Source organism: Berghia stephanieae, chromosome 6 (assembly GCF_034508935.2).
Source record: "Berghia stephanieae isolate SIO BIC M18660-M18661 chromosome 6, UCSD_Bste_1.3, whole genome shotgun sequence".
NCBI classification, from domain to species: domain Eukaryota; kingdom Metazoa; phylum Mollusca; class Gastropoda; order Nudibranchia; family Aeolidiidae; genus Berghia; species Berghia stephanieae.
In genome coordinates, this window is record NC_088365.1 from 41,423,483 (window position 1) to 41,450,048 (window position 26,566).

General features: G+C 35.3%; 2 protein-coding genes across 4 annotated transcripts in view; one reads left to right on the forward strand and one right to left on the reverse strand.

Moving 5' to 3' along the window:
- The first annotated feature begins 10,561 nt into the window (after positions 1-10,561).
- Positions 10,562-11,059, forward strand: LOC144975853 (uncharacterized). The gene has a single exon (XM_078920038.1). The coding sequence runs from the start codon at positions 10,562-10,564 to the stop codon at positions 11,057-11,059; it is 498 nt and encodes a 165-aa protein (XP_078776164.1).
- Positions 11,060-16,926: 5,867 nt separating this feature from the next.
- LOC144975037 (uncharacterized) overlaps positions 16,927-26,566 on the reverse strand; it is a 48,030-nt gene continuing 38,390 nt past the window's right edge. For all 3 annotated transcript variants that reach the window (XM_078918698.1, XM_078918699.1, XM_078918700.1), the window contains 4 exons: positions 25,558-26,452; positions 23,467-23,675; positions 20,908-21,056; positions 16,927-18,273 (listed from right to left, as the gene is read on the reverse strand). In XM_078918698.1, the coding sequence (XP_078774824.1) occupies positions 18,134-18,273; positions 20,908-21,056; positions 23,467-23,675; positions 25,558-26,452 (1,393 nt within the window). In that variant the 3' untranslated portion in view covers positions 16,927-18,133. The remainder of the gene's footprint in view (positions 18,274-20,907; positions 21,057-23,466; positions 23,676-25,557; positions 26,453-26,566) is intronic.

A 26,566-nucleotide genomic window follows, 5' to 3' on the forward strand; every position in this document is an offset into this window, starting at 1 on the left:
GCACCGATCCCCACTAGGTGAAACACACTCAAATGTTTATAAATCATAGATATGTAAAATAAAAAATAATACAGTGTATAACAGAGATGATTTTAAGACATAAAATATCATCTCCCAAAACTTGAACTATACATTAAAATTTGACTCCCTCACAGCCAGGGTATCCAGCAGCGATCAGGGCAAAACCAAGAGACAAAGACAAAAAGCATGTTGGAAAATAGATATAGGAGGATAGAAGACACAGTATATACTTCCCCTTTCCTGCCCACTACGGGAGGTCTGAAAACCCCACCCAGATGTTTAGGTTTAAATTATGAAATGTTACTTGAAAAGGGGACTCTCTAAGAGACACTCAACCAAAGGGGACTCTCTAAGAGACACTCTACCAAAGAACACTATCACACTAACACACGTTTTTTTTTAAGGGTTTTACGGCGCTTGCAACACATTATCAGCGCCAGTAAAAAGGAAGAAAATGGGATAGTAAAAGGTTCTAGAATTACAATTAAAGCACCCAAGAGAACGGAAGACAAAGGGGAACTGGGAACAAATAGGGATCAGATGCAGATTCCAAGAGCAAACCATCAATGTACTTAGTTTGAGATCACCTATAAGTCTAATCCGGACACAAGCACAAAATCCAACAAAGAGGAATACACTCAAATGCTTACATTATACATTAAAAATAAGAAACATAATATATAACAGAGAGATGATTTACAAGGAAAAAAATATCATCAACAACAACTCAGTCAAATTAAAATGCAATAATTTAAATTCTACTAATAACAATCTAAAAATTCTAACAGTGAACTGTCGCAGCATTGTACACAAACGGGCTGAATTCTGTGCACTCATTGACAAACATGAACCAGATATTGTGGACAAGAGTCGTGGCTAAATGACAATATTAAGTCATGTGAAATCTTCCCCAAAGAATACGAGGTATTCCGAAATGACAGAAAACTACCTAGAGAAGAGGCAGAAGATGAAGGAAGTGAAAATGAAGACGATGAGACCAGGCGACCGGGAGGTGGAGTATTCATACTCGTTGATAGAAAGCTCACAGGCTGTGAGCAAACAAAGTTCAAAACTGACCGTGAAATAATTTGGGTAAGCGTTAAAATCCAAGGCCATAAAAACATCCTCGTTGGATCGTTCTACATGCCCCATCGAAACGAAACTGACATCGTAGAACTGCAAAAATCGCTTGAAATAATCAACTCAGAAAAAACTCCAAACCCAATGATTCTAACAGGAGACTTTAACTGTCCTGGTATAAACTGGGACAGTTCAAAAACGTTATCTGTCTGCCCACAACGTGCAATACAACAAAGCCTCATCGACATTACAGCAGGAGCGCACCTCACACAAATTCACGAAGAATGCACACGCGGTGACAATATTTTAGATCTTGTTTTCGTATCCAATCCATCACTGATCCATTCAACAACATCACAACCAGGATATCAGATCATGCCTGCGTTGTTACTGAAACCACACTAAACCCCAATTATATGAACCAACCCGCCAAAACACGATACCTTTCAAAAAGGCCAACTGGGCCGCACTACGAAAACGAATCGAGGGACTGTCATCAGAGATCACAGAACAGCACAAAAACGGCATGGATGTAAATGAAATGTGGAGCCATTTTCAGTCCTGCCTACTCAGTGCAATCAAGGAGTCAATTCCCCAAAAAGTACATAAAAATACAAGAACGCCGCCGTGGATGAACAGGAAAGTACGAGCACTACTAAGACGCAAAGCAAAAGCATTCAAGCGGGCTAAACTGAGCGGAACCTGGGATACAAACAAATCGTTTGTTTTACAGCGTCAAAGTAGGCGTGAAATAAGGCAAGCAGAATGGACGCACATTAACAATGTCATAGAAAAAGGACTTGAAACAAACAATACCAAGCCATTTTGGAACTACATAAAAAGCAAGAAAAACGATTCCATTGGTGTAGCCCCATTGAAAGAAAATGAAACCCTGTACATTAAGGGGAAGGATAAAGCAATGATCCTCTTGGATCAATTTAAATCTGTCCTTACCCCCCATGATCCACACGATACAACCACCCCACCGACATCACATAGGTGTGACCAATCTCTTACTAATATCAACATAAACATCTCAGGAGTTGAAAAGTTGCTGAAAAACGTCGATCCATCTAAGGCGTCAGGTCCAGATAACATCCCCAACACAGTACTAAAGGAGTGTGCTGAGAGTTTGGCCACCTCATTATGCATAATTTTCCAAAAATCGGTCGACACCGGGATGCTCCCTAATGACTGGCTGAAGGCAAACATCGCACCTGTATTCAAAAAAGGCAACAAACATAAAGCAGAGAACTACCGTCCAATCTCACTGACGTCTGTAATATCCAAACTATTAGAACATATAATCTGTAAGAACATGATGAACCACTTTGAGAACAATGACATCCTAACTGACCTGAACCACTGGTTTCGCAAAGGATACTCATGTGAAAGCCAACTCCTAATAACTGTAAACGACCTGTTGAGACTCCAGAATGCCAACACTCAGGCAGACATCGACTTTTCCAAGGCATTTGATACTGTGCCCCACCAAAAACTCCTGCAGAAACTAGAAAATTACGGAATTCGTGGCTCTTTACATACATGGCTTTGTAATTTCCTCAGAAAACGTACCATGGAAGTAGTCCTAGACGGCACGTCATCGGATGAATGTCCAGTCATATCAGGAGTACCACAGGGAATGGTGCTAGGACCCATACTATTTCTTTGTTTCATCAATGACCTACCTCTACGAGTAAAATCTCAGATTAGGTTATTCGCCGATGACTGTCTAATATATCGACCAATAAAATCTGCAAATGATCAAAAATTGCTACAAGAGGACTTTCATAGTCTCGAACAGTGGGCTAATGATTGGGGAATGAAATTTAACGCAAACAAATGCTACATCCTCAGCACAGCTACAAAGTACAATGAGACCTACAAGTTAAACAACACCGTCCTGAAACAAGTCGACGATAACCCATACCTTGGCATCACCTTCTCAAAGGACTTGAAATGGGGGAAACACATTAACACAATAACCCAAAAGGCAAGCTGCCCCCTCGCGTTTCTCCGCCGAAATCTTAGCCACGCCCCAACGTCATGCAAACAAAACACCTACCTCGCACTTGTGAGATCACAATTGGAATACGGAGCAGTTGCCTGGGACCCCTACCTGAAAGAGGATATTCAAAAACTTGAGAAGTCCAGAGACAAGGCGCCCGGTTCATAACTGGGAACTATAAGAGCAGAACCCCAGGATGCATGACAAAAATGTTAGAAGAAAGAAATCTCATCAGCCTCCAACAAAGAAGAAAAGAAACCCGTCTGTCATTCATGTTCAAGATAATAACAGATCAAATACCATCAATAAAGGCAGACTCCTTTTCACGCCATGACCAAACAAAAGAAAAATCCGAGCACTCACTTTCACCAACCACATAACCGAAAACCCCATTGACAGACACGCCACAAACAATTCGAACTGCTTCAAAATCCCACAGACAAGAACACAAAACTACAGAAATTCTTTCTTCATTAGAACTATCTCAGAGTGGAATGGGCTGGATGAACTGATCATCATGGCATCACACCTAAACGATTTCAAGGCCCGACTGACATGGGCCCGCGCCCAATCAGGAGGCCGCTGAAATACAACCAGACCATTGGTTTCTTCAGCGCCAACCATACAGATACAGATACAGATCTCCCAAAACAATAACTATGCATTTGACCGTTTCCCTCCCAGCTAGGACTCCGGTCAGGGCCAGGACAAAACCAAGTAATCTCATTCCAAGACAAAGACAGAAAGCATGTTGGAAAACAGATATAGGGGATAGAAGACACAGCAAGTACCTCCCTGCCCACTATGGGAGGTCAGGAACCCCACCCAGCACTATCTAATCATCATTGCCTTCGAACAGGTGAAATTAAGAACAAATACAACTATTTTTTTCATTAAAACAAAGCATTTTTACTTTGACAGTAAGTATCACACCAATAAAACATGGCAAAATAGCTGTAAACAAACCTGGAATAAGCCAACAGAACGGATGTTACAAACATAAAATTCATATACACACAATGTTGTGATACTGGTTATGTTATCAAATTACAAAATATGGATTATATAGTCAATAACGCTCAAAACTTATTCTTTAAAAAAAAAAAGCTTGATCTATCATAGCTCTTTTATCATTTTCTTTCTTTTATATGTAAAACAAAAGCATAGGATGGTAAGGAACATTAAAAAGTGTGTCTCTTGTAAATAAATAATTGAAAAAACAAAACAAAACAAACCAAATCAGGGTTCACTTGCGACAGCATTTGTTAACGATTTTGTTTTTGAGAAGTTTAAATGCACTTGCAACACACAAGGGTCATTAAAACGCAAAGGTAGACGAGATATAAATATTAAAAAGGTAAGACAGAGACAATTGATGAAAAAATGTCTTGTTTAGTACTGGTCAGGATGCTTGAAACACTTTTAGGTCATTTCAGTAAAAAGCAAAAAACAAAAAACAAAGCACAAAAAAATAAAACAAGGAAAAGATATAATGTTTGTTTTTGTTTTTAAGGGTTTTACAGCGCTTGCAACACATTAAGGTCATATCAGCGCCAGTAAAAAGGAAGAAAATGGGATAGTAATAAGTTCTAGAATTACAATTAAAGCATCCAAGAAAAGGTAAGACAATGGGGAATTGGTTCAAATAGGAAACAGATGTAGATTCCAAGAGCACACTATCAAAGCACTTAGTTTGAGATCACCTAAATGTCTCATCCTGGCGTTAAGCACATGTCTCCACTAAGAGGAACACACTCAAATGTTTACAAATCATATATAATGTGTAAACAAAACATAATACAGTGCATTTGACTGTTTCTCTTTCAGTCAGGGCCAGAGAAACCCAAGTAATCTCATTCCAAGACAAAGACAGAAAGCAAATTGGAAAACATATAGGGGGATAGAAGTCACAGTCAGTACCTCCCTGCCCACTATGGGAGTATCAGAATATAAAAGAGATAGCAAGGATGTGGACTGAATAGAACCCACAATGCTAGGAGACATTAAGAGCCCTTAAAGGAATTATTTGACCCATATGGGATGTATAATGACATATTTTATATTAAAAAGCAACTCCAGAAATAGAAAAAATAAAAAGAATTGCGACATCATAACAATAACAATAACGTCTCTCATGAAAAATGATGTCAAAAAAGTAAAAGCTGCCAATTTAGAAGGCCAAATAATAATATCAACAATTTCGTGATCCCGGCAAATAAAAAATCAAATTAAAAAAAATCAATTGTTACATTGCATTCTAAAAATATGGTTGCACAACTTGTAATCAACAATGGAAATCTAGGATAAATAAAGAAAATGTTTTTTAAAAACCCAAAGAAAAACAACGAAACAAAAAACAACAAAAAGAAAAGAACAACCCAAACCCAATAACACAAAAGTTGAAAAAACCCCAATAAAACAAACAAAAAATAAAAACAATTAAAAAAAAAAAAAATCAAAAACAGCTCTCTAGAATTACAATTAAAGCATCCAAGAAAAAGTAAGACATAGGGGAACTGGGGACAAATAGGGATCAGATGTATATTCCAAGAGCATACCACCAATGTACTTAGTTTGAGATCACCTGTAAGTCTCATCCGGACACAAGAACAAAATCCAACAAAGAGGAATACACTCAAATGCTTACATTATACATTGAAAATAACAAATATAATAATACATAACAGAGAGATGATTTACAAGGAAAAAAATATCATCTCCCAAAACAATAACTATGCATTTGACTGTTTCCCTCCCAGCCAAGGACTCCGGCCAGGGCCAGGACAAAACTCAAGAAATTTCATTCCAAGACAAAGACAGAAAGCAAGTTGGAAAATAGATATAGGGGGATAGAAGACACAGCAAGTACTTTCCTGCCCACTATGGGAGGTCAGGAACCCCACCCAGTAGACGATAGGTTTAGAGTAAGCAGAAGTAAGTGATAGTGATAGAAGAAATGTACTACTGTAGCCAGTCTAAAATCACAGTCTCACCTGGATCTTGCCACGAATGAAAATATATTTATAAAATTACTAGCAATATCTAGTGCATACATAATACAAATTGACACATACAAAAAAGAATAAAATATTTCAACACATAGATATGAAACGTATCACCAAGAGATGATTTACACAGGAAAAAATAGCCTCTCATAAAAAATACCCCACCAAGGATTTTCTATCGCTTCTGTGTATAAAAGTACTCAGTCCAAATGGATAAATAGTAAATTATTCCGATGATTTCAAGGCAAAAAGAAGACAAATTTTAATATAAAATATAACAAAATACGATCCAAGCAAAACTAATCTATCTCAATGAAGGTCAGTTAGTTACAGATGGATTTTGTTGGTTGTTTTTAATGATTTTACAGCGCATGCAACACATTTAGGTCATTTCAGCGCTAGTAGAAAGGACGAAAATGGGATAGTAAAAAAAAAAGAAAGTTACATCTACAATTAAAAGTACCCAAGAAAAAGTAAGACAAAGGAGACTGGTTCAAAGAACGAAGAGAAGCAGATTCCTAGAGCATACCATCAAAGTACTCAGTTTGAGATCATCTAAAAGTCCCATCTAAACACAGGCACAGGATCCAACCAACTAAAAGAGATGCACTCAAATGGTTACAGAATATTTCCAAAACAAAAACTATAACAGTACACAACATTGACTTTTCCTTCTTAGCCAAGGCCAAGACAAAACCAAAAAATGGAAAGCAACTTGAAAAAGGAAATTTACATGAAGAACTGAATGACTAAAAGAAACATGGAATGAAAGTAATATGGCATTGATCACATTGTTGATATTATATAAATTGTAATAATATAAAATGTTGTTTGTTTTGTATTTAAGGGTATTACGGCGCTTGTGACACATTAAGGTCATTTCAGAGCCAGTAAAAGGGAAGAAAATGGGACAGTAAAAAAGTTAACAGATTTACAATTAAAAGCGCACAAGAAAAGTAAGACAAAGGGAAATGGCACAAATAGGGAACAGATGTAGATTTCAAGATCAAACATAATTGTGCATTGTTTGAGGTTGCCTAAAAGTTTCATCCTAACACAAGCACAGGTCCACACTAAGAGGAACACATTCAAATGTTTACAAATCATATGTTCAAAAAAATAAATACAATATACATAATAGAGAGATGATTTACAAGAAAAAAATATCATCTCCCAAAACCCTAACTATACATTTGACTGTTTCCCTCTCAATAAGGGCATCCGGCCAGGCCCAGGCAAAACCAAGTAATCTCATTCCAAGACAAAGACAGAAAGCAAGTTGGAAAACAGATATAGAGGGATATAAGACACAGTAGGTACCTCCCTGCCCACTATGGGAGGTCAGGAACGCCACCCAGTAAAACATGTTGTAGACAAATTATCATTTTGATATGATAAAGAAAAAAATAAACAAAATATCAACATTTGGCAACACAAGACATTTGGTAATGTAAGATTGTATTAGAAATAAATAAAACAGTGGAACTCTTAACATTTGGAAACTAGGTAATATCAAAACCTGCTTGGTAGTTAAAAAAAAAGTCATTTCAGCACTATTAAAAAAGGAATATAATTAGATAATCAAAGAAATTGTTAATCTAGAATTTATCATCCAGCAAAAGGAAGACAAAATTATTGTTTCAAGCATGGAGCAGAAAGAGATCCAATATTTCTGTGTATCTAGTCTGAGGTCACTCAAAAGTCCAAATTAGACATACGACCGGATCCCTGTTTGTTTTTAAGCGTTTTACAGCACTTGCGACACATTTAGGTCATTTCAGTGCCAGTAAAAAGAAAGAAAATAGGATAGTAAAACATTCTAGAATTTATAAGTCAAGGTAGCCAAGAAAAAGTTGGACAAAGGGGAATGGCTCAAATAGGGTACAGATGTAGATTCCAATAGCACATTATCAGTGTACTTAAATTGCGATGACCTAAAAGTCTCATCCAGACACCAGGACAGGAATGCACTCATATGTTTACAGAATATATCCAAAATAGAATACATAATCAACAATACATAACAGAGAGATGATTACAAGGAAAAAAATATCCTTTCCCAAAAGTTTAACTGCACATTTGACTGTATCCCTCCCAATCCAGGACTTGGGCATGGGGAAAGAACAAAACCAAATAATCTCATTCCAAAACAAAGACAAAAAGCAAGTTGGAAAACAGATATAGGAGTAGAAAGGACACAGTAAGGGACCTCCCTGCCCACTATAGGAGGTCAAGAACCCCACCCATAAAAGAAAATAAATCAAATGGTTGTAAATTACTTATTGATAACTAAATAATTGAATACCAGGGAGAAATGATTTACTAGGGAAAAAGAGATATCTCACATACCCTCCCCTCTCCAACAAAGTTAAGTTAATCTGGCAATCAACATTCCATTATAGAACTGACAGCTCTTGGGCAAAACTAATTTGGTCTCATCTTGAACACCTTGAACATGGACACAAACATTACATGGAAGAAGATAAAAGATACTGAGAAGTTGAAGAGATAGCAAGAGTGACCGTCCCCTCTCCCGTGCTCCTTAATCAAAGAAATTGACATTACATTCAGAAATGAATGATTTCTAATTACTGTTTCATTGTTTCAAACCTGCAGAGCAAGACACAGATATTTAAAAGAAAATGAAAAATGCTGAAATTAGATACAAAGGAAATTTTTTTAACATTCAAAATAATGAAAACAAACAAAAGAAACACAATTAAAGACAAAAAATGCACATCTAGAGACAACACTTTGTCAATCAAGAGAAATACACTTTATGATTTAAAATTAAAAAGCAAATTTGTCACTGGATATACTGGATTTGTTATAAATCTATTACAAAATATCTAGTCAGTCATTTCGAAAAGGAACCTCAGATGTATGCGCTGTGAATTCCAAAAATTGAAATGATTGAAGCAACTTGAGAGACCAAGGTTCTTGATTACATTACTACCACACGTTCAAACATGAAATTAACGACACAATAACAACATTGTTTAATAGTTAAACTTTGTTTTTAAAACCATTTCATCACATTTTAAATAGACAATAAAATTAATCAATCATAATTGAAATAACAGTATCTAACATATCACAAAGAAAATTCAATGAAACAACCGAAATATGAGTTTTATAGAAATCATGTAAAATGGCAATTGTAAAGAACTACAAAAAATATTGACACTTCACAGTATTTTCTGGGATATATAAATGAACAATTATAAATTACAACCAAAAATTTAGATCACAACCATTCAAACAATTTCATAAACAAGAAAATAAATTTCTGAAAATATTGGAGATCTCAACAAAATAAAAGTGTTATATATTCTGTTGTTAAAAAAAGGATTTCATGAAATTTGGTGGATAGAGAAGAACATGCTGCAAGTTTTGTTAAGACAACATGGAATAAATCTTCAAATATATCTACCATATGATGTCATCATGGCCACACCATCGACCATGTCATTACAGATGAAGGATTCCAATTTTTATCTTCTGACACCAATACTAATAAATCAGTGTCTGATCACCATCTTTTATTCTTCTCCATCAATGTTATAACAAACCACCCTGTAAAGAAACGGATTACCTCACGTGATTTTAATAACATCTGTTGAGTATTGATCGTAGTTTAATTAATGGTTATTTCCCTTTGATCATGAACTCTTCTTATTGCTTGTGTAATAAAAGGAGGTTATCCATCTTGTCTTTCCTCCCAAGAAACGAAAACAATGGAGTCATGTTCATAATTGTGTGTTGATAACAGTCCATTTTTCATCTATCCTTACTCTACCCATCTATTACCTTCATCAATAAATAATGGCGTCAACAGGTTATGGGCCCAGGTACAGCAGACTATAATTCGATGGAGACGAAAGTGGATACGAACAATGGGAGGTGAAATTATTAGGATACATGCGACTCCAAATATTGAAAAACACGATTCTGGCGCCCGAAGATGTAAACATTGACCAAGATAAAAATGAGGAAGCTTATGCTGAACTCATACAGTTCCTTGATGATAAAAGTTTATCTCTAGTGATGAGAGATACGGTCGATGACGGGAGCAAGGCTTTGAAAATTCTGCTGCAAGAATTATAAGCCTGTACACCGAGCTCACTTCGCTTGCCAAACGACATGAAGAAAGCATAACCGACTACGTGATAAGAGCAGAGATTGCTGTGGCAGCACTCAAACAGACTGGTGAAACTGTGTCGGAGAGTCTTTTAATAGCGACGATTCTGAAAGGTTTGCCTGATAATTATCAATCCTTTGTGGCAGTGATAACTCAAAGTGAAAAGAAACAGAGCGTTCCAGAACTCAATCCAGTGATTCAATTCTGAAAAGTGCTCAACCTAATAACAATAGAAGTTATTTCAAACAAGGTGCTAGTGCTTGTGCAAGCAACACTTAAGTTGTTAATGAAGGACAAAATCCACCAATGCTATGTTTTAAATGTGGCCTACCAGGGCATGACCAAAGAAACTGTCGAGAAAAGAAACTGTGGTGCAAACTGTGCAAAAAGGACAATCATATTGATAATTCCTGTCAGTTTCAGAGGAAGAAAACCGATAAAGTCAATGAGGTCACAGACACAACCGAACATTCTTTCGCGTTTCGAATCAATGATGAAGTACCAATGGAATTCAAGGCCGACTTACTGGTTGATTGTGGGGCTACTGCCCATATTCTGAATGAGGAGACAAAATTTTGTTCGTTCGATAAAACATTCCGACCAGATAAACATTCCATTGAATTAGCAAACGGTGAAAGACTGAATGCTGCTATGAAGAGAGTAAATGCATCAATGAAGTTGAAAGATTGTGAAGGAAATTCTGTTGATGTTTTATTGAAAAATGTTCTGTTTGTTCCAACATTTCCCCATAATATATTTTCTGTTCAAGCTGCTATTGACGAAGGAGCAAGTGTTTCATTCTAGTCGAACACCTCTGAACTTATAACCAAAGATGGTTCTGTCAGGTTTCCGATAGAAAAGCATGGAAAATTGTATTATTTGAAAACAAATACCTCGAATGAAAAAGTTGATACTTTCAATTATACTCAAGATTTGAAGGGCTGGCATGAAACACTTGGTCACTGTAATTTTGATGATATAAAGAAACTTGAAAGCGTTGTTGATGGCATGAAGATTATTGGTGGGAGCAGGAAGATTGAACATGTGACTTGTGTGAAGGGAAAGATGACAAATAAGGTGAGCAGTACTCCACTTGAGCGTGCTACTTCTCCCTTGGCATTGATTCACACTGATCTTGCTGGTCCAATCAATATTGTATTACATGAAGGTTTCAAATATGCTATTAATTTTACTGATGATTTATCAGGAGCAATGTTTATATATTTTCTGGGAAACAAAAGTGAGACAGTGGTTACAACAGAAAAATTCCTTGCTGATTCTGCCCCTTATGGGAAAGTAAAAATAATAAGGTCTGATAATGGGACTGAATTTACCTCAAGAGATTTCAAGGCACTACTGCAGGAAAATCACTTAAACATGAAACTTCTGCTCCTTACTCCCCACATCAAAAAGGGACAACAGAGAGACAACGGTGCACAATCTTTGAAATGAGTAGATGTATGCTCATAGAAAAGAGCCTTCCAAAAGAATTATGGCCATATGCAGTTCACACTGTAGTTTACAATCGTAACAGGTGCTTCAACTTCAATGCAAGGGTAAAGCAAACGCCATTTCAGGCATTGACAGGTCGTAAACCAAACATTTCCAATATGCATGTTTTTGGTTGTGAGTGTTATGTTTACTCTCAGCAAAAACAAACTCTTGATGAGAGATGCAAAAAAGGGGATATTTGTGGATTATGACAGGTGCAGCCCTGCATATTTGGTTTATTTTCCTGACACAAATAAGGTGATGAAGTGTAGAATGGTTCATTTTGTCTCAGAACAAAAGCATATTGAGAATACTTAAATAGAAACTGAGAATAATGACTTTTCAGATGTTGATGAAGTAATCAAACATCCTAATCCTAACGTTGAAAATGTTCCTGAGGAGAGTTCAGAATGTAAGCCAGTCGAAGAGGAGCCCTCTGGGTCTGAGCAAAATGGCAGATATCCTAAAAGAGACAGAAAACTTCCTTCATACCTTTCTGACTATGAAATGAATATTGAGGATGATAAAGTCATGACAAATACTGATTTTTGTTACAAACTTAAAAATTTTCCTCAGACGTACAAAGAAACTATTAAGTCGTCTGAAGCAGAAAGCTATGAAAGAAGAAATTGATTCTCTGAGAGAAAATGATACTTACACTCTGACCACTCTTCCCAATGGTAGACACATAGTGGGGGGAAATGGGTGTATACTATCAAAGAAAGTGCAAATGGTTCAAAATCTTATAAAGCGTGATATATAGCAAAGGGGTATAGCCAAAGAGAAGGATTTGATTACCATGAAACATTCGCCCCTACTGCAAATTTAACTTCTGTACGTATTCTTATGCAGCTTGCTGCACATGTGGGATTAATTTTACACCAGATGGATGTGAAAACTGCGTACCTAAATGCTCATATTGATTGTGACATTTATATGGAGCAACCTGAAGGTTATGAAGTTAAAAATGTAAAGGGACAGAAACTAGTGTGCAAACTAAACAAATCCTTATATGGTTTGAAACAGTCCGGTCGAAACTGGAATCAGATGTTGCACACATTTCTTAAACAAAATGGATTTGTTGAGTCTATTTCTGATAATTGTGTTTATACCAAACAAAGTGAAAATGGAATGAATGTGGTCCTTATTTGGGTAGATGATTTCATTATTGGGGCAACTGATGAAAGCTCTTTGTTTGAGATAAAGAAAATGTTCCAAGATAAAGTCAGGATGAAAGATTTGGGGAAGTTGACACACTTTTTGGGTATAAATTTCGAACAAGAGAATGACTATGTAAGCATGAACCAAAGGAAGTACATTGACAAAATGCTTGATAGATATGATATGTCTGATTGTAAAGCTAGGGGTACACCAAGTGAAGAAAAGCTAGAATGGAATGAAAGCGAGCCTGTTGACTCTAGCAGATATCGTGAAATTGTTGGAAGTCTGATTTATGTAATGATGGGTACTAGACCCGATATATCTTGGGTCGTTACTAGACTATCCCAATTTTTGTCAAACCCCCTTCAATTTCATTGGATAGCATTGAAACATGTATTAAGATATCTAAAACGGCTTGTACACTATGAGATGTGTTTTAGGAAGACTTAAACAGGCCTGGGACTTAAAGGGTATAGTGACTTGGATTGGGCATCCAGTGTTGAAGATAGGTGAAGCACTTTTGGATATTGTTTTAGTTTAGCACAAGAAGGTCCTTTGATTTCCTGGAAATCTAGAAAGCAGCCGGTTGTGGTGCTATCCAGTTGTGAAGCTGAGTACATAGCTCTCACAGCTGCAGCTCAAGAGGCTTTGTATCTCAGCCAGCTAATGACTGATATAGGTATTGATAATCTAAGTCAGGTTCCTGTAATTTTTTAGGACAACCAGGGTGCAATTGCCTTAGCAAAAAATCCTGTGAATCAACAGAGATCGAAGCATATTGATGTTTGATATCACTTCATAAGCTCTGAACTGAACAAAAGGAGATTCGAACTGAAGTATTGCCCAACCGAAGAGATGCCCGCAGATTTGATGACAAAACCTGCTACCAAACCCAAACTGTCCAAATTCAATTCACTCATGTTTGGAAGTTGATTTCTTTTTGTATGGAATTCCAATTCTAATGCATATTATATGGTAAATTGAACATTTACTTTAATGTTGTAATAACATTTTTTTGTATGTAATTCAATTCTAATGAATATGGTAAATTGAACATTTACTTAAACTTAAATGTTGTAATTGGAGATCTCAGTTTACTATTACTATTATGCGTCAAGATGACACAAGTATTATTATAATTATTATTAGATTTTATAATAATGCTGATTATTGTTTTTGGTTGATGTTGTAATTTTGTTCTACAATTTAGTTGACTATCCTACGCATTCATACAAAGGTGGGAACGAGGTCCCTTTCTCATTTTAGTCTGTTTGTATGGAACACCCAAATCATTGTCTGTGTTCAAGAAATCCTTGAAAACATTTCTTTTCAATTACCTTGATGTCCACACTGCAATCGATGCAAGTCTCAAGCATTGAAAAAAAACCTTGAGAGGTAATCAGTAACAAAAGAACTGATGAAAACAATTTCAACTTCCTTTATGGTCTATCTAGGACAGGGAAAAAGTAAAAATACTGTTGAAAAGAAAAAAATCGAGGCGACTTCGTACATTGAATAAATGCAGTTTTCGCAATTCAATTTTTCAGTCTTTTGGGCCTTTTGGGCTGAAATCTGGTCTCTACTCCGAATAACAAAGATAGGAAATGAACAGCCAGCGGATATCAGATTTATCCCCCGTGACCTTGGATGACAAAACATGATACAGGGCTGCAATCCTCATCTGTAAAACCCATAGGCAGAAATTACTCATTTTCGGATTTTCCCGATATTCTACAATTAGACAAATTAAATCGTAGTGATTACGATCTATTATTAGGCTTTGGAGTTTCCATGAAAGTTAATAATAAAGGTTCTCAATGTTGACAGATGAAAGACTAAAAACTGACAATTGTTAAAAGTTTGAAATCAGCCAATGGGCTGAAAATTTACAGGCCTGATATAAGCTGTTTGAATTTTTTCCAAATAATCAAATAAAAAGTTATCATTTAGAGCAAGCTACTCAATCACTGCTGAATGGATAGGAGAGACATTAAAAAATCTCGACTATATGGATGGATAACACTGCCTTTGCTTTTGAAGCAAGTGCTCTGCCAGCTGAGCGATTGGCATGCCTGATCACCAACAAGAGAAATGATTTTTTTAAAAATAAATAAATAAAATTATAAATTAATACAAAATATCTTTCTACAGATAATAACATACACATAACGGATTGCTGTGAATGAATAAAACCTAGCACAAGTCTTGGTAAAATGAAACAGTTACATTCCAGGACATGGGAAGAAAGCAACCGCAGATAGAAACAATGAATATAGGAAATGGGCAACTCGACAATAATCATAGAAAGAGCTAACCCATCAATCGGTACGTTTAAATGTTGACAAGATCAATATACAGAATTCTAATCTTTACAATTGTATAATGCAGAAACATTAAATTTCACCACACAGTTATCTATCACAAAAATAATCAACAATATGAGGTATTACACGATCTGTCCAACAGTCGATTGCAATGTTTATCCATTTATCTTGATATCATGGATCACAGCATGTTTTCCTGACCTGACATCGAAGGTGAATAAATATCAACTTGGAGACGAGCTGTTAAGTCTATAATACTTTGCTGAAATAATATTAATGTGCTTTAATGAGTAACATATGACGTAATGTAGTAAGTAGATTTATAAATATTTTTATTACTCAAGTTATAAGTAACATCCTACAATTGTTGTGACATGATATTTGCACTGGTCTGTCATCAGAAAATTGTTTTGGAAAAAAAAAGAAGTTATTGCACGAATGGATGAATAGAAACATAAATGAACACATTTGACATTTCCCTGACTGACATAAACAAATCACAATGCTTTAAAAATTAGTGAATAACATGTATCAAATCACTGATAAATCAACTTTCATACATATCTTGGATAACATTGATATATTTCTCTGTTACCCCCCTTTGCTGTTAGACAGTACCACATTTCTTCTCTTGGTACCCTATCATATGTTTTCTCCAGGTCAATGAACACGTAATTCTTTTTGCTTTTCTCTATACTTCTCTGCTGTCACTTCTAGAACAAATATAGCATCTGTTGAACTTTTACCAGCAATGAATCCAAACTGTTCTTCACTTATGTCTATATCTTTTCTAAGCCTCTTATCGATTACTATTTCCCACATCTTCATTGTATGGCTCATTAACTTGATGCCCCTATAGTTGCCACATTCTTCTTGAACAGCTCCCTTATTTTTGTATATGGAGATCAACATAATTTCTGTCCATTCTTCTGGCATTTTTTCTTTCTGTAAGATGTCGTTGAATAACTACCAGGATATTTAACCCTTCATCTCCAAGGGATTTCCAGACTTCTGCTGGTCTCATCTGGTCCAACTGTTTTCTCCCTTTTCATCTTGCGCACTGCATCCCACACCTCATTCTTGCTTATCTCATAATAATAATAATAATAATAATAATAATAATAATAATAATAATAATAATAATAATAATAATAATATTAATAATAATAATAATAATGATAATAATAATAATAACAATAGCAACAACAACAATATACTGTCCACAAAAAAATAACAATATCATTGGGGAACAGAAGAACATAAATTAAAATTTTACATTCAAAGATCAGCCCTTTAAAAGGAATAAAGAGTTCGGCTAGTTCTTAAAGAATTAGGTTTTACAAGAATATGTTTGGCATCATCATCGTCCTGGTGATACACCTGAGCTATATATAGAGGGTCGTACTTGCTCTAATTGCAATGCCATGTATTTTATCTTGACTAGTCTGTCCATATCTTCTTACACTTGGTTCCATCGTTTGATCAGATATTGAAAATAGCCTGTATTTTAAATGCAGGGGCTGGGTAGGTCAGTCTTGTTTGGCTGTTTATTTTTAGTGGTTTTAACAAGTGACTCTCTCAGGTCATTTCACGGCTAGTATAAAAGGGATATAATAAGATACTCAAGATATATTACAGTTTTATGCACTTAAGAAAAAAACAACTAATAAGACAAAGGAACGAGTTTAAATGGCAAACATTTCATCATCTACTTATTTATTATCGTTAATTTTTGTGAACAGTAAAACAACGAAATTATATATATAAAAAGCGAATGATGATAATCTTATAAATAATGACTAAACTAAATGACAACCAATATGATAAAAGTATCATCATTAATTTAAAAGCATGAGATACATAATCTACTACATTCCTCTGATCAGAACCAAGCAAAGGCTATATTCATTCAAAATGCAATTATTGCTAATGCACTTATTAAAACAACCCATTTTTTAGAAAATTTATATCAAAGACCGATGGACAGCCAGCAATAGCCAGACTCAGTACAAGGATTACTCTTTGAGAACCATTGGTCTAAATGTTAGACCACTACAATGATAAGTCTAGTTGTTCAACATATTTTGATAATTGAGATGACTGAAAGGTAACTAAAGGCATTGATAAAATGTAGAATATTTTTCCGTCATCTCAACAGATAAAGACTTTAATACAAATGACAGAATCAAATGAATAGTATATATAGAATTCATAAAAGATTTTGTTTTGTGCTTTCAAAAGCAATAAAAAATATTTTTATGCCACATTGAAATTGTTGTGGGTTTTTTTGAAAGAGGGCTCCCTGATATGTTTTGGAGAAAAAAATGTATATATTTTGATAAATAGTTGGGCTTTGCAAGGTTTTTTTTTCTTTCCTTTGCAACGCAAATACATTTAATAAAAGTTTTGTGTCTTATTCATTTTAAAATCAATCAAATTCTGACAGTTAAACTGTGACATGAAAAATGATATGTAACACCAAAGAATGCTCTGGATGATGTGAATAAAAATTTGAATAACAAAATCGGGTCCCACATATTATCATTTCAATTACTGTATCAATAATATGGTCAAGCCTAATTTCACACACTTAGAAAACAATAGTGACATTATAGCAATAATTAATTGTATCTGGTTGACTGTTTGTCAATTACGTGTTGGTTCTATTCTAGAAAGTCATATGTTTATATTCACTAGTTTTCCTCTTTAAGTTCTTAATCAGGACAAAATTATAGAAAAATGCATTTCTTTAACGTGAAAAGAAACATGGTATAGTTTGAAATGAATTGCAAATAAAATTAATGCACAGTGTCTATTGTATATGAAATTGGCATAACATATTACTCTCTTTTTGCTATTTAAAAAAAACAAAATCGAATTGAAGGAGTATTAAACTATTATTTTATGATTTTCTGCCATCCTTAGAGGTCAAGACTGCTAGTGGCTGGAAGCAATCCACAAGGTGGCAGGTTATTGCAGGGTCAAGGCCTTCTGATCTAAGCCTGTTCATCTCTGTTTGAAGCTGTCCGACAAACTCTAAATCTAGAAATAAGAATATATAATAATTCAATTTCTTCAAAGAGATGAGGGGTAAGTTTCAGATGTTGACTCTCATTTGTGGCATTTTAATGCCATCTCAGCGCCATTAGAATGAAGGAAAGCACACACCACACAGGACAATTAGATTTAGAATTCAGTCACACCAAAACCAGGGCATAACAGTCAGGCACATTGAAAAAAGTCGATCTCAACAGCAATCTGAGTCCATTCTAAGTTCACCCAGTCTCTAACAAACACCAGCTTGGAAACCCTACCAAAACAGAGTCACTCAAGTTTCTTAAACTTAGACACAGTTTGTTTGTTTGTTTTTAAGGTTTTTTAAGGAACTTGCGACACATTAAGGTCATAGCGCCAGTAAAAAGGAAGAAAATTGGATAGTAAAAAGTTCTAGAATTACAATTAAAACACCCAAAAAAAGGTAAGACAAGGTGGAATTGGTTCTAATAAGAAACATGTGTAGATTCCAAGAGCACACTATCAAAGTACAGTCCACTCCGGATAATCGCAACACCTTGGGGATCAGCGAAAATGTTGCGATTAACCGAAGTTGAGTTTTCTGTCCACTATTGCAACATTTTACACAAATATGGTAAACTCAAACCAGTTGTTGTAAACATTGTTCTGAGCAATTTGATTGGAATAAAAAATATATGGCAGCCCTGTATAGATTTTGACAAGCAAAAACAGCTTTGAGGCAAGACGACATCTTAAGATTGGATTCACTTAAACTTTTTTTTTCTCAACATTTGTTAGAGTCCAAGAGATTAGCCGTGATTAGAGACAATAAGCTCTCACCAAACCCGTTGATCACAATGCACAGTTGTCAATCACAAAACAAAGGATATCATCTCTCAGTCTCTCCTTCAACTGTCATTGTCTACCTGTTGTCTAAACCATGCCCAGCCCACTCGCCTCATCTCTAATGGCCACAGATGACCGCACAAACACGAACTGCAAAGCCCTGCCTCTTTTGTCTCTAATAGGGTGGTGACACACTAATGTAGTATTAAACCCTACCCACTCTCGATTCTTCAACGTGTCATGATTTCACCCATTATGAAATCTAATCATGAGATTTTGTTTGATTGATTACTTGAATTTGCCTCCTTTAGAGGTCGAAAATTTGTTGCGATTAGCCGAAGTTTGTTGCAATTAACCAGCGACTTTTATATAGAATTAATTCCGGTTCTTGGGAAGTGTTGCGATTAACCGAAAGTTGCAATTAACTGAGTTACGATTAGCCAGAGTGGACTGTACTTAGTTTGAGATCACTAAAAGTCTCATCCAGACACAAGCACAGGTCCCCACTAAGAGGAATACACTCAAATGTTTTACAAATCATATATAATATAAAGAAAACATAATACAGTGCATAACAGAGAGATGATTTACAAGGAAAAAAATATCATCTCCCAAAACTAACTATACATTTGATTGTCTCCCTCTCAGCCAGGAACAGGACAAAGCCAAGCAATCTCAGTCCATGACATAGACAGAAAGAATGACAGATGTAGGGGAATAGAAGACACAGTAAGTACCTCCCTGCCCACTATGGGAGGTCAGGAACCCCATCCAGAAACTTAGACACAGTAACTCACACTAATGATTTAATTAAAAAACAAAAACAGCAAAAAACAAACAGTAAAAACAAAACAAAACAAAAGCAAAAAACAAAAACAAACAAAAAACAACAACAACAAAATCATCTAACAGCAAAGCACACGCTAAAATCTGACTGCTTCCCTCGTGGTAGACGACTGCAGTCAGGGTCTGCGTGAAACAAAGTTGTTTTATCCAAGGACAAGTATTTAAAGAAATTAGATGTGGACAACAGAACAGGAAGTAGTTAACCCTTCAGGTAGCCCCATTAACAACCTGCATTTCTCCAAAGGAAAACAGTTTCATAAGAATTAATGGAGACCCATCACCTCAAAACTGTATCATGTCAGGGGTAAACAAAATGCCAAAACAGGATTTGAAAATTATAATGTCTTGAAATGAGAAATTTTAGTTTATGAGTGTTTAAGGATTATCATTCTTCTCATTGTGAAACAACAAAAAACCCAACAAAAAAACTCGAATTTTTTTACAGTGGATTCAATTTTCATCATCTACTTTGATTCAACATATTATGGTTTTAGAGGTGGAGGATCACTATATTTGTGTCAGTCTTGTAGATTGGTCACATACATGTGAAGGAAAGTAATTAGATTCTTATACATTCATTTCTAAATATTTGGAACCATTCTGGTTCAAAATAAAATAATCAATGTCTTTGTAACCAAGCTTTCTTGCATGATAGGGTTCCCACTGAGAATCAAAGTACTATTTATAAATATCTTAACTGTAAAGGAAAATAACACTTATCATTACTTGATATTCCACGATGAAGAGAGAGATAAATATCTAAAATGTAAACCAACATAACAGTTCAAAATGTATTACTTTGTGTCATTCCTTGATAAAGACAGAAAGAGGCAATAGAAATAGAAGGATAGAAGAAAAAGCAAATCCAACCTCACTCCTATGGAGGCATTACTCCATCACTCATATCAGAAAGTAGAAATTGTAGTTTAATAGACTTCTTGCATTATAATTACAAATGACTTTTCTTACCTTCCATGATTGACGACAAACTGGGGTCTATGGCAACTGATTGCAGTAGCTCTCCTACCACTAGAGTAATTTTCTGGTGGACAATCGTTGGCGACAATCTCTGGAGCAGGGCATGGAGAGTTTTTCTTAACAACTCAAACGCCAACATTCTGTGGATGATGTTAAGGATACATATAATAATAATAACAACAACAACAACAACAACAACAACAACAACAATAATAATAATAATAATAATAATAATAATAATAATAATAATAATAATAATAATAATAATAATAATAATAATCCTTTCTTTAAAAAATATAGCATTGTGGAGAACATTGTGCTTATTTGAGTCAATAAAAAAAATTATACGGCGCACAACTCTACTGAAAGATTTGAAAATTAGAAATGTATTTTTTACAGATAGATAAACAGACAACTTGATTTCCTTTTATAATTTAAAGTCAGTTTGAAAGTTCATTGAGTCACACAGATATCATAAAATGCGTACCGACGACACTAACACTCTCAAAAGTTAAGTAAAGGGGAGACATTCCGAAAGCTCCTACATCCCCAGTATAATGTATTCACTTAATGTAAATGTTGCTGCTCGAAGAAATGAATAATAATGTGAAATTGAATGTAAGCTTCAATTTAATTACAAAAACAGATCAAATGAACTTTTCGGGTTTCCCCTTTATCAACAAAACAGGATGAATGAAACACCACAGATGAATGAGATAATGTGGTAGTGGCGTAGTTAAGATGAATAAACAAAGCAGGAAATTAGTATGCTCCTATTTGTAAGGAAGCACGAATTAAAATAGAATGTTAGTTATTTCTAAAAGGTGCGCAATTAATTAAGTGGAAAGAGGGGAGGCGGGGAGGAACTGTGTAATGCAGTTTAGAAAGTGAAATATAAAAATGTGTAGACTGTTGTTGGAAGATAAATACAATGGAATTGAAAATCCTTTCTTAAAAAATATAGTCTATCCTTGTGGAGAACATTGTGCCATTTGAGTCAATAAAAAAAAATTATGCAGCGCACAACTCTACTGAAAGATTTGAAAATTAGAAATGTATTTTTTACAGATAGATAAACAGATAATTTGATTTCCTTTTATAATTTAAAGTCAGTTTGAAAGTTTGTTGAGTCAAACCGATATCATGAAATAGGTACCGATGACACTAACACTATCAAAAACAACCAATTTCGACACTGTAAAAAGTTGTCTGTTTGGCGTTTTTACGCAAATCACCGTATTCGAAATAATGTATTCCTCTTAATTACTTTAAGGATTTCAGATCTACACTAAGTTTTCAACAGTTTTCATCTATTTATGACATCAAGTATTATTATTGCTCCTTTGATGTTTTCAATGTGATGGTTTCGGGTGGATAATACCCAGGTTTAACTTCTTTGGTAATAAATTAAAAAATAATAATAATAGTCTAAAAAATCTAAATTTAAAACAAGAAAATAGGAGTTGCATTGAAGGTAAAATAAAGTTTTAGAAAGACCTGATTAAATGTTATGAATAGTCAGGTGGCTCCGTAGCGCAGTGGATAAGCTGTCAGACTCTAACCTTGAAAGTACTGGGTTCAATCCCATTGTGGACATTTTTTAATGATTCTTTATTGAGAAAGACATCATTTTCGTTGCTATAGTTACTGGACATATATTTAAAACCTTAAATTAATCTATTACTATTATTATTATTTATTATATTTTAAAAAAAACAACAACGGTACCAGTCAATGTGTTATCGACTTGCATTTATATGTAAACGTCGATTGTTATCATTTTATAATATTTTATCATTATCATCAGTGTATTCGTTTACCGAGTCTTTGTCATTTTATTGGGGTTTTTTTTTCTTCTATTTTCTTTTTTGGTTTGTTTTTGTTGTTTTTCAAAAACTTCCTGTCCCATCATTGTTTATGTCTATTTACCTTATCTACGCCATTCACACTACACATCTCTCATTCGTTCTTAGTGTCTTATTCCAGTGGAGGTGCATAAAAACGGTGCCAAACGCCACCAAACATGATCATCAGAGTACTGTACTAAAAGGTAAGTTCTCGATATCAGGATTGTCTTTCAACTCTGCTCACGTCCGCTACTTCAGGTTTATTTTCGCAGTTGATTTTCTTACCACATCCTGTTTTCACACACGGACAACTATATGTTGCTGTGTCATGGGTCAGAGGCTATAGCGGTTTACACTTCATGTTGGGCCACACAAAAAAATCAACAGAGGATGTACCGAGTTGCACAGTTGACGTTGTTTACCAATCTGCCCTCATTAAATGATGGTGGTTATAATATCGAATGAAAATAGTTCCTTCCCCGCGAAATTGCAGGCTTTTTACTAGTAGTAATAAAAATAATAATAATAATAATAATAATAATAATAATAATAATAATAATAATAATAATAATAATAATCATCATAATAATGATCAGGGATCTCAACTCACAATCAACATCCAAATACCTAATTATTATCACCACCATCATGATTATTACCATATTACTTTGACAAGCAATCTATGCAGCAGTGGTAACCTTACTTATATCTGACCCCATCGATAATGGCGATAACAATAGCGGGATCTATGTCCATCAAGGTTGTCTTTGGGTCAAACTGACTATGGGCAAATTGACCAATAGCCTTTGGGATGCCTTGTCGTTGCAGGACATCACACAAAGGAAGATCAATCAGTTTAAGGGCTGGTGGATCATTTCCCTTGATTGAGGCTGAGCATATATGGCAAGTTATCTGTGGACCAAAGTGGGAATAGAGACTAACAATTATACAGTCACTTTTAATTGTTTCCTCTTGAAATACAAGTTGAGAAACAATTTCAAAACCTGTGATTTCTTTTCCCAGCACATTTGTGAAAGAGCAAATATAGTATTTACGCATAAAACTTGCTAAATTCTTGTTAAAAATAGGAGTGACTATAATTGGATAGCCTTATCAGTGTAATGGGTTGAGTCATTCAATAATTTAAGGTCTGCAGGGAAAACATTTACTTTTTGGAGTACAGCGGTCACCACCAAATAACCCACCTATTGGGTGACAACATTACCAGGTAATTGCCGAAGTGGGTTATCAGGCAAACACACCTGGGAGAGTGGAGAGAGGAGCACTACTCAAAAGTTTAAAGGAAAAGGCAGGAGAAAGTAAAGTTTTGCTCTCCGATAACTTAATAATAATTCCTGGTTTCATTTTACAAGCACAAAAATTTTGTTTTATTTTGATTTTTGTGTTTTTAAAAAAAAAAACTTCCTCAGATGGGAATAAATTGGTTTTAAGTTATCTCCTGCCATCCACATCCACCAAAAGACAATATCCGTCTCTGACCATTTGATACCCAATAATAATATTTGGTAATAATATGAGAAATAAAGGGGAAATGAGAAGTGCCAGATGAAAACAAAGAATACACAACTGATACAGCATCCTCCACCTAGCTTAGAAAGAGAAAGAGGTTAAACAACCAATTAAACGAACTAGCACTGTGATTATAAAATGTCTTATTTGTGAGGCTATGGTTGATTTTGTTAATATACTGTACAGAGAGAGAGAGAGAGAGAGAGAGAGAGAGAGAGAGAGAGAGAGAGAGAGAGAGAGAGAGAGAGAGAGAGGAGAGAGAGAGAGAAAGTGAGAGACAGAGAGTGAGAGAGAGAAGAGACAGAGGGGAAAAAAAAAGAGAGAGAGAGAGAGAGAGAGAGAGAGAGAGAGAGAGAGAGAGAGAGAGAGAGAGAGAGAGAGAGAGTGAAGAGAGAGATTTTTTAAAAATAAAAGAGAGAGATAGATAGATAGATAGATAGATAGATAGATAGAGAGAGAGAGATAGAGAGAGAGGGAAGAGAGGGAGAGAGAGAGAAAAGATGGAAAAAAAAAGAGATAGAGAGAGATAGAGAGAGAGAGAGAGAGAGAGAGATAGAGAGAGAGAGAGAGAGAGAGAGAGAGAGAGTGAAGAGAGAGATTTAAAAAAAATAAAAGAGAGAGAGATAGATAGATAGATAGATAGAGAGAGAGAGAGAGAGAGAGAGAGAGAGAGAGAAAGAGAGAGAGAGAGAGAGAGAGAGAGAGAGAGAGAGAGAGAGAGAGAGAGAGAGAGAGAGAGAATGCTGAATGACAATCCACCTGACAGATGCAGCCACTCCATCCAGATGGACAAAGGGTCTCTTGGAAAGTAGTCTGGGTACATTTGCTTATCAATTTCAATTGCGAGCAAAGTAACATTGAGATCGCGATACAAATATTGATTTGATACAAATGATTGAATTGCAAGACAATTAAATTAAAGTTGGCTCTGTACATACCAGGTGAAAGAAATATAGAAAGTTATTAGATGAAGAAGCAAGAAATTAGAGGGGAATATTTTTTTTTAGATGAAGTGAAAGAAGCGAGTGGGTTATTAAGCAAAATGGATTATTACAAGGCGGGTAATAGGCTATGGATTTCCAGTTTAAAGAAGAAAAAAAGGATGCCTCTCATCTTGTTTTTATCTATGCAGTAAATACTCATTAAAAGCAAATCAAATTTTGTACTTATAACAGGTCAGTAAGCACAATGGTTTTAACTGAAATCCAATTAAAGGAGACAATCAAAACAGTAATTAACATTGGTACATTTTAAATCATTCTACCTGGACACTCATGACTCTCTTCATGAAAACAACATCAGCTGATGAGTAGGAGAATCCTTCCAAGTTGACGGGGATGTGAAATTGTAACGGGTGTGTGTTGTGGGGGGTGGAGGAAGGTGGAGGTTGGAAGGGGGAGGAACAGGAAGACGTCACAGAATAATCTGATATCAAACCAGATGATGAGTCACTGTAGGGTTCAAGGTCATTGATTTCAGCATATCTGTCATCAGGACTGTAGGTCACTTCCTGTGAAGCTTTCTTAAAGTTTTTATGGAACTTTGACGAAGGGGACTCCAGAATACCGCTGGTTTCAGCTTCGCTATCAGACTGGCTGTTGATATGGACTAGTGGAGCTTGAATCTGTTTCCTGATTGGTGGAGCAGTTGGAGTAGGGGGTGTGACTAACTGATCAGAGTTTGTAATTGGGGATGAATGGTATGGATGCTGGTTTGTGGTGGCAATGGAAATGTTGGCAGCTGTATTCTCTTCACCACTTTGTGATATGATTGGAGAAAGGGTTGCAGGACAAATTACTGATCGAGACAAAACTTGGACATCAGGACTCTCTGGTCGATTACTTTTTTCATTATCTTTATTAATAGGAGATGCATTAGATGCTGACGACGATGATGATGATGTCAACTCTCCCTCTCCATTCTCATTCCTGAAGAAAACTTTTCTATCCGGAGTCCTTAAATTTTCAAATGATCTACTTTTTTTCAATATACCATTAGTATCTTTGTTACCACAGCCATGCTCAAATTTGTGCTCTGCACTTTCATTTGTGCTGAATTGGTTAAAATCGTCATCATTTGATTCAATCTCTTCCTTTTGAGAATGACTTGTGGGCCATCTTGGGGAATCAGGTTGAACCTCCCAAAGCTGATGCTGACATCTATAAGTAAAAAAAAGACATATTTGTAGTAAGTCCCTGCATATAAGATTATGTCAAAGTTGGCATAAGATGTATCTGATAGCAATTTTAGTCATTCTTGATTTTCATTGTCCC

Bases quoted from the DNA above. Each gene is read 5' to 3' on its own strand.
- LOC144975853 (XM_078920038.1), top strand. From the start codon at position 10,562: ATGCTATGTTTTAAATGTGGCCTACCAGGGCATGACCAAAGAAACTGT.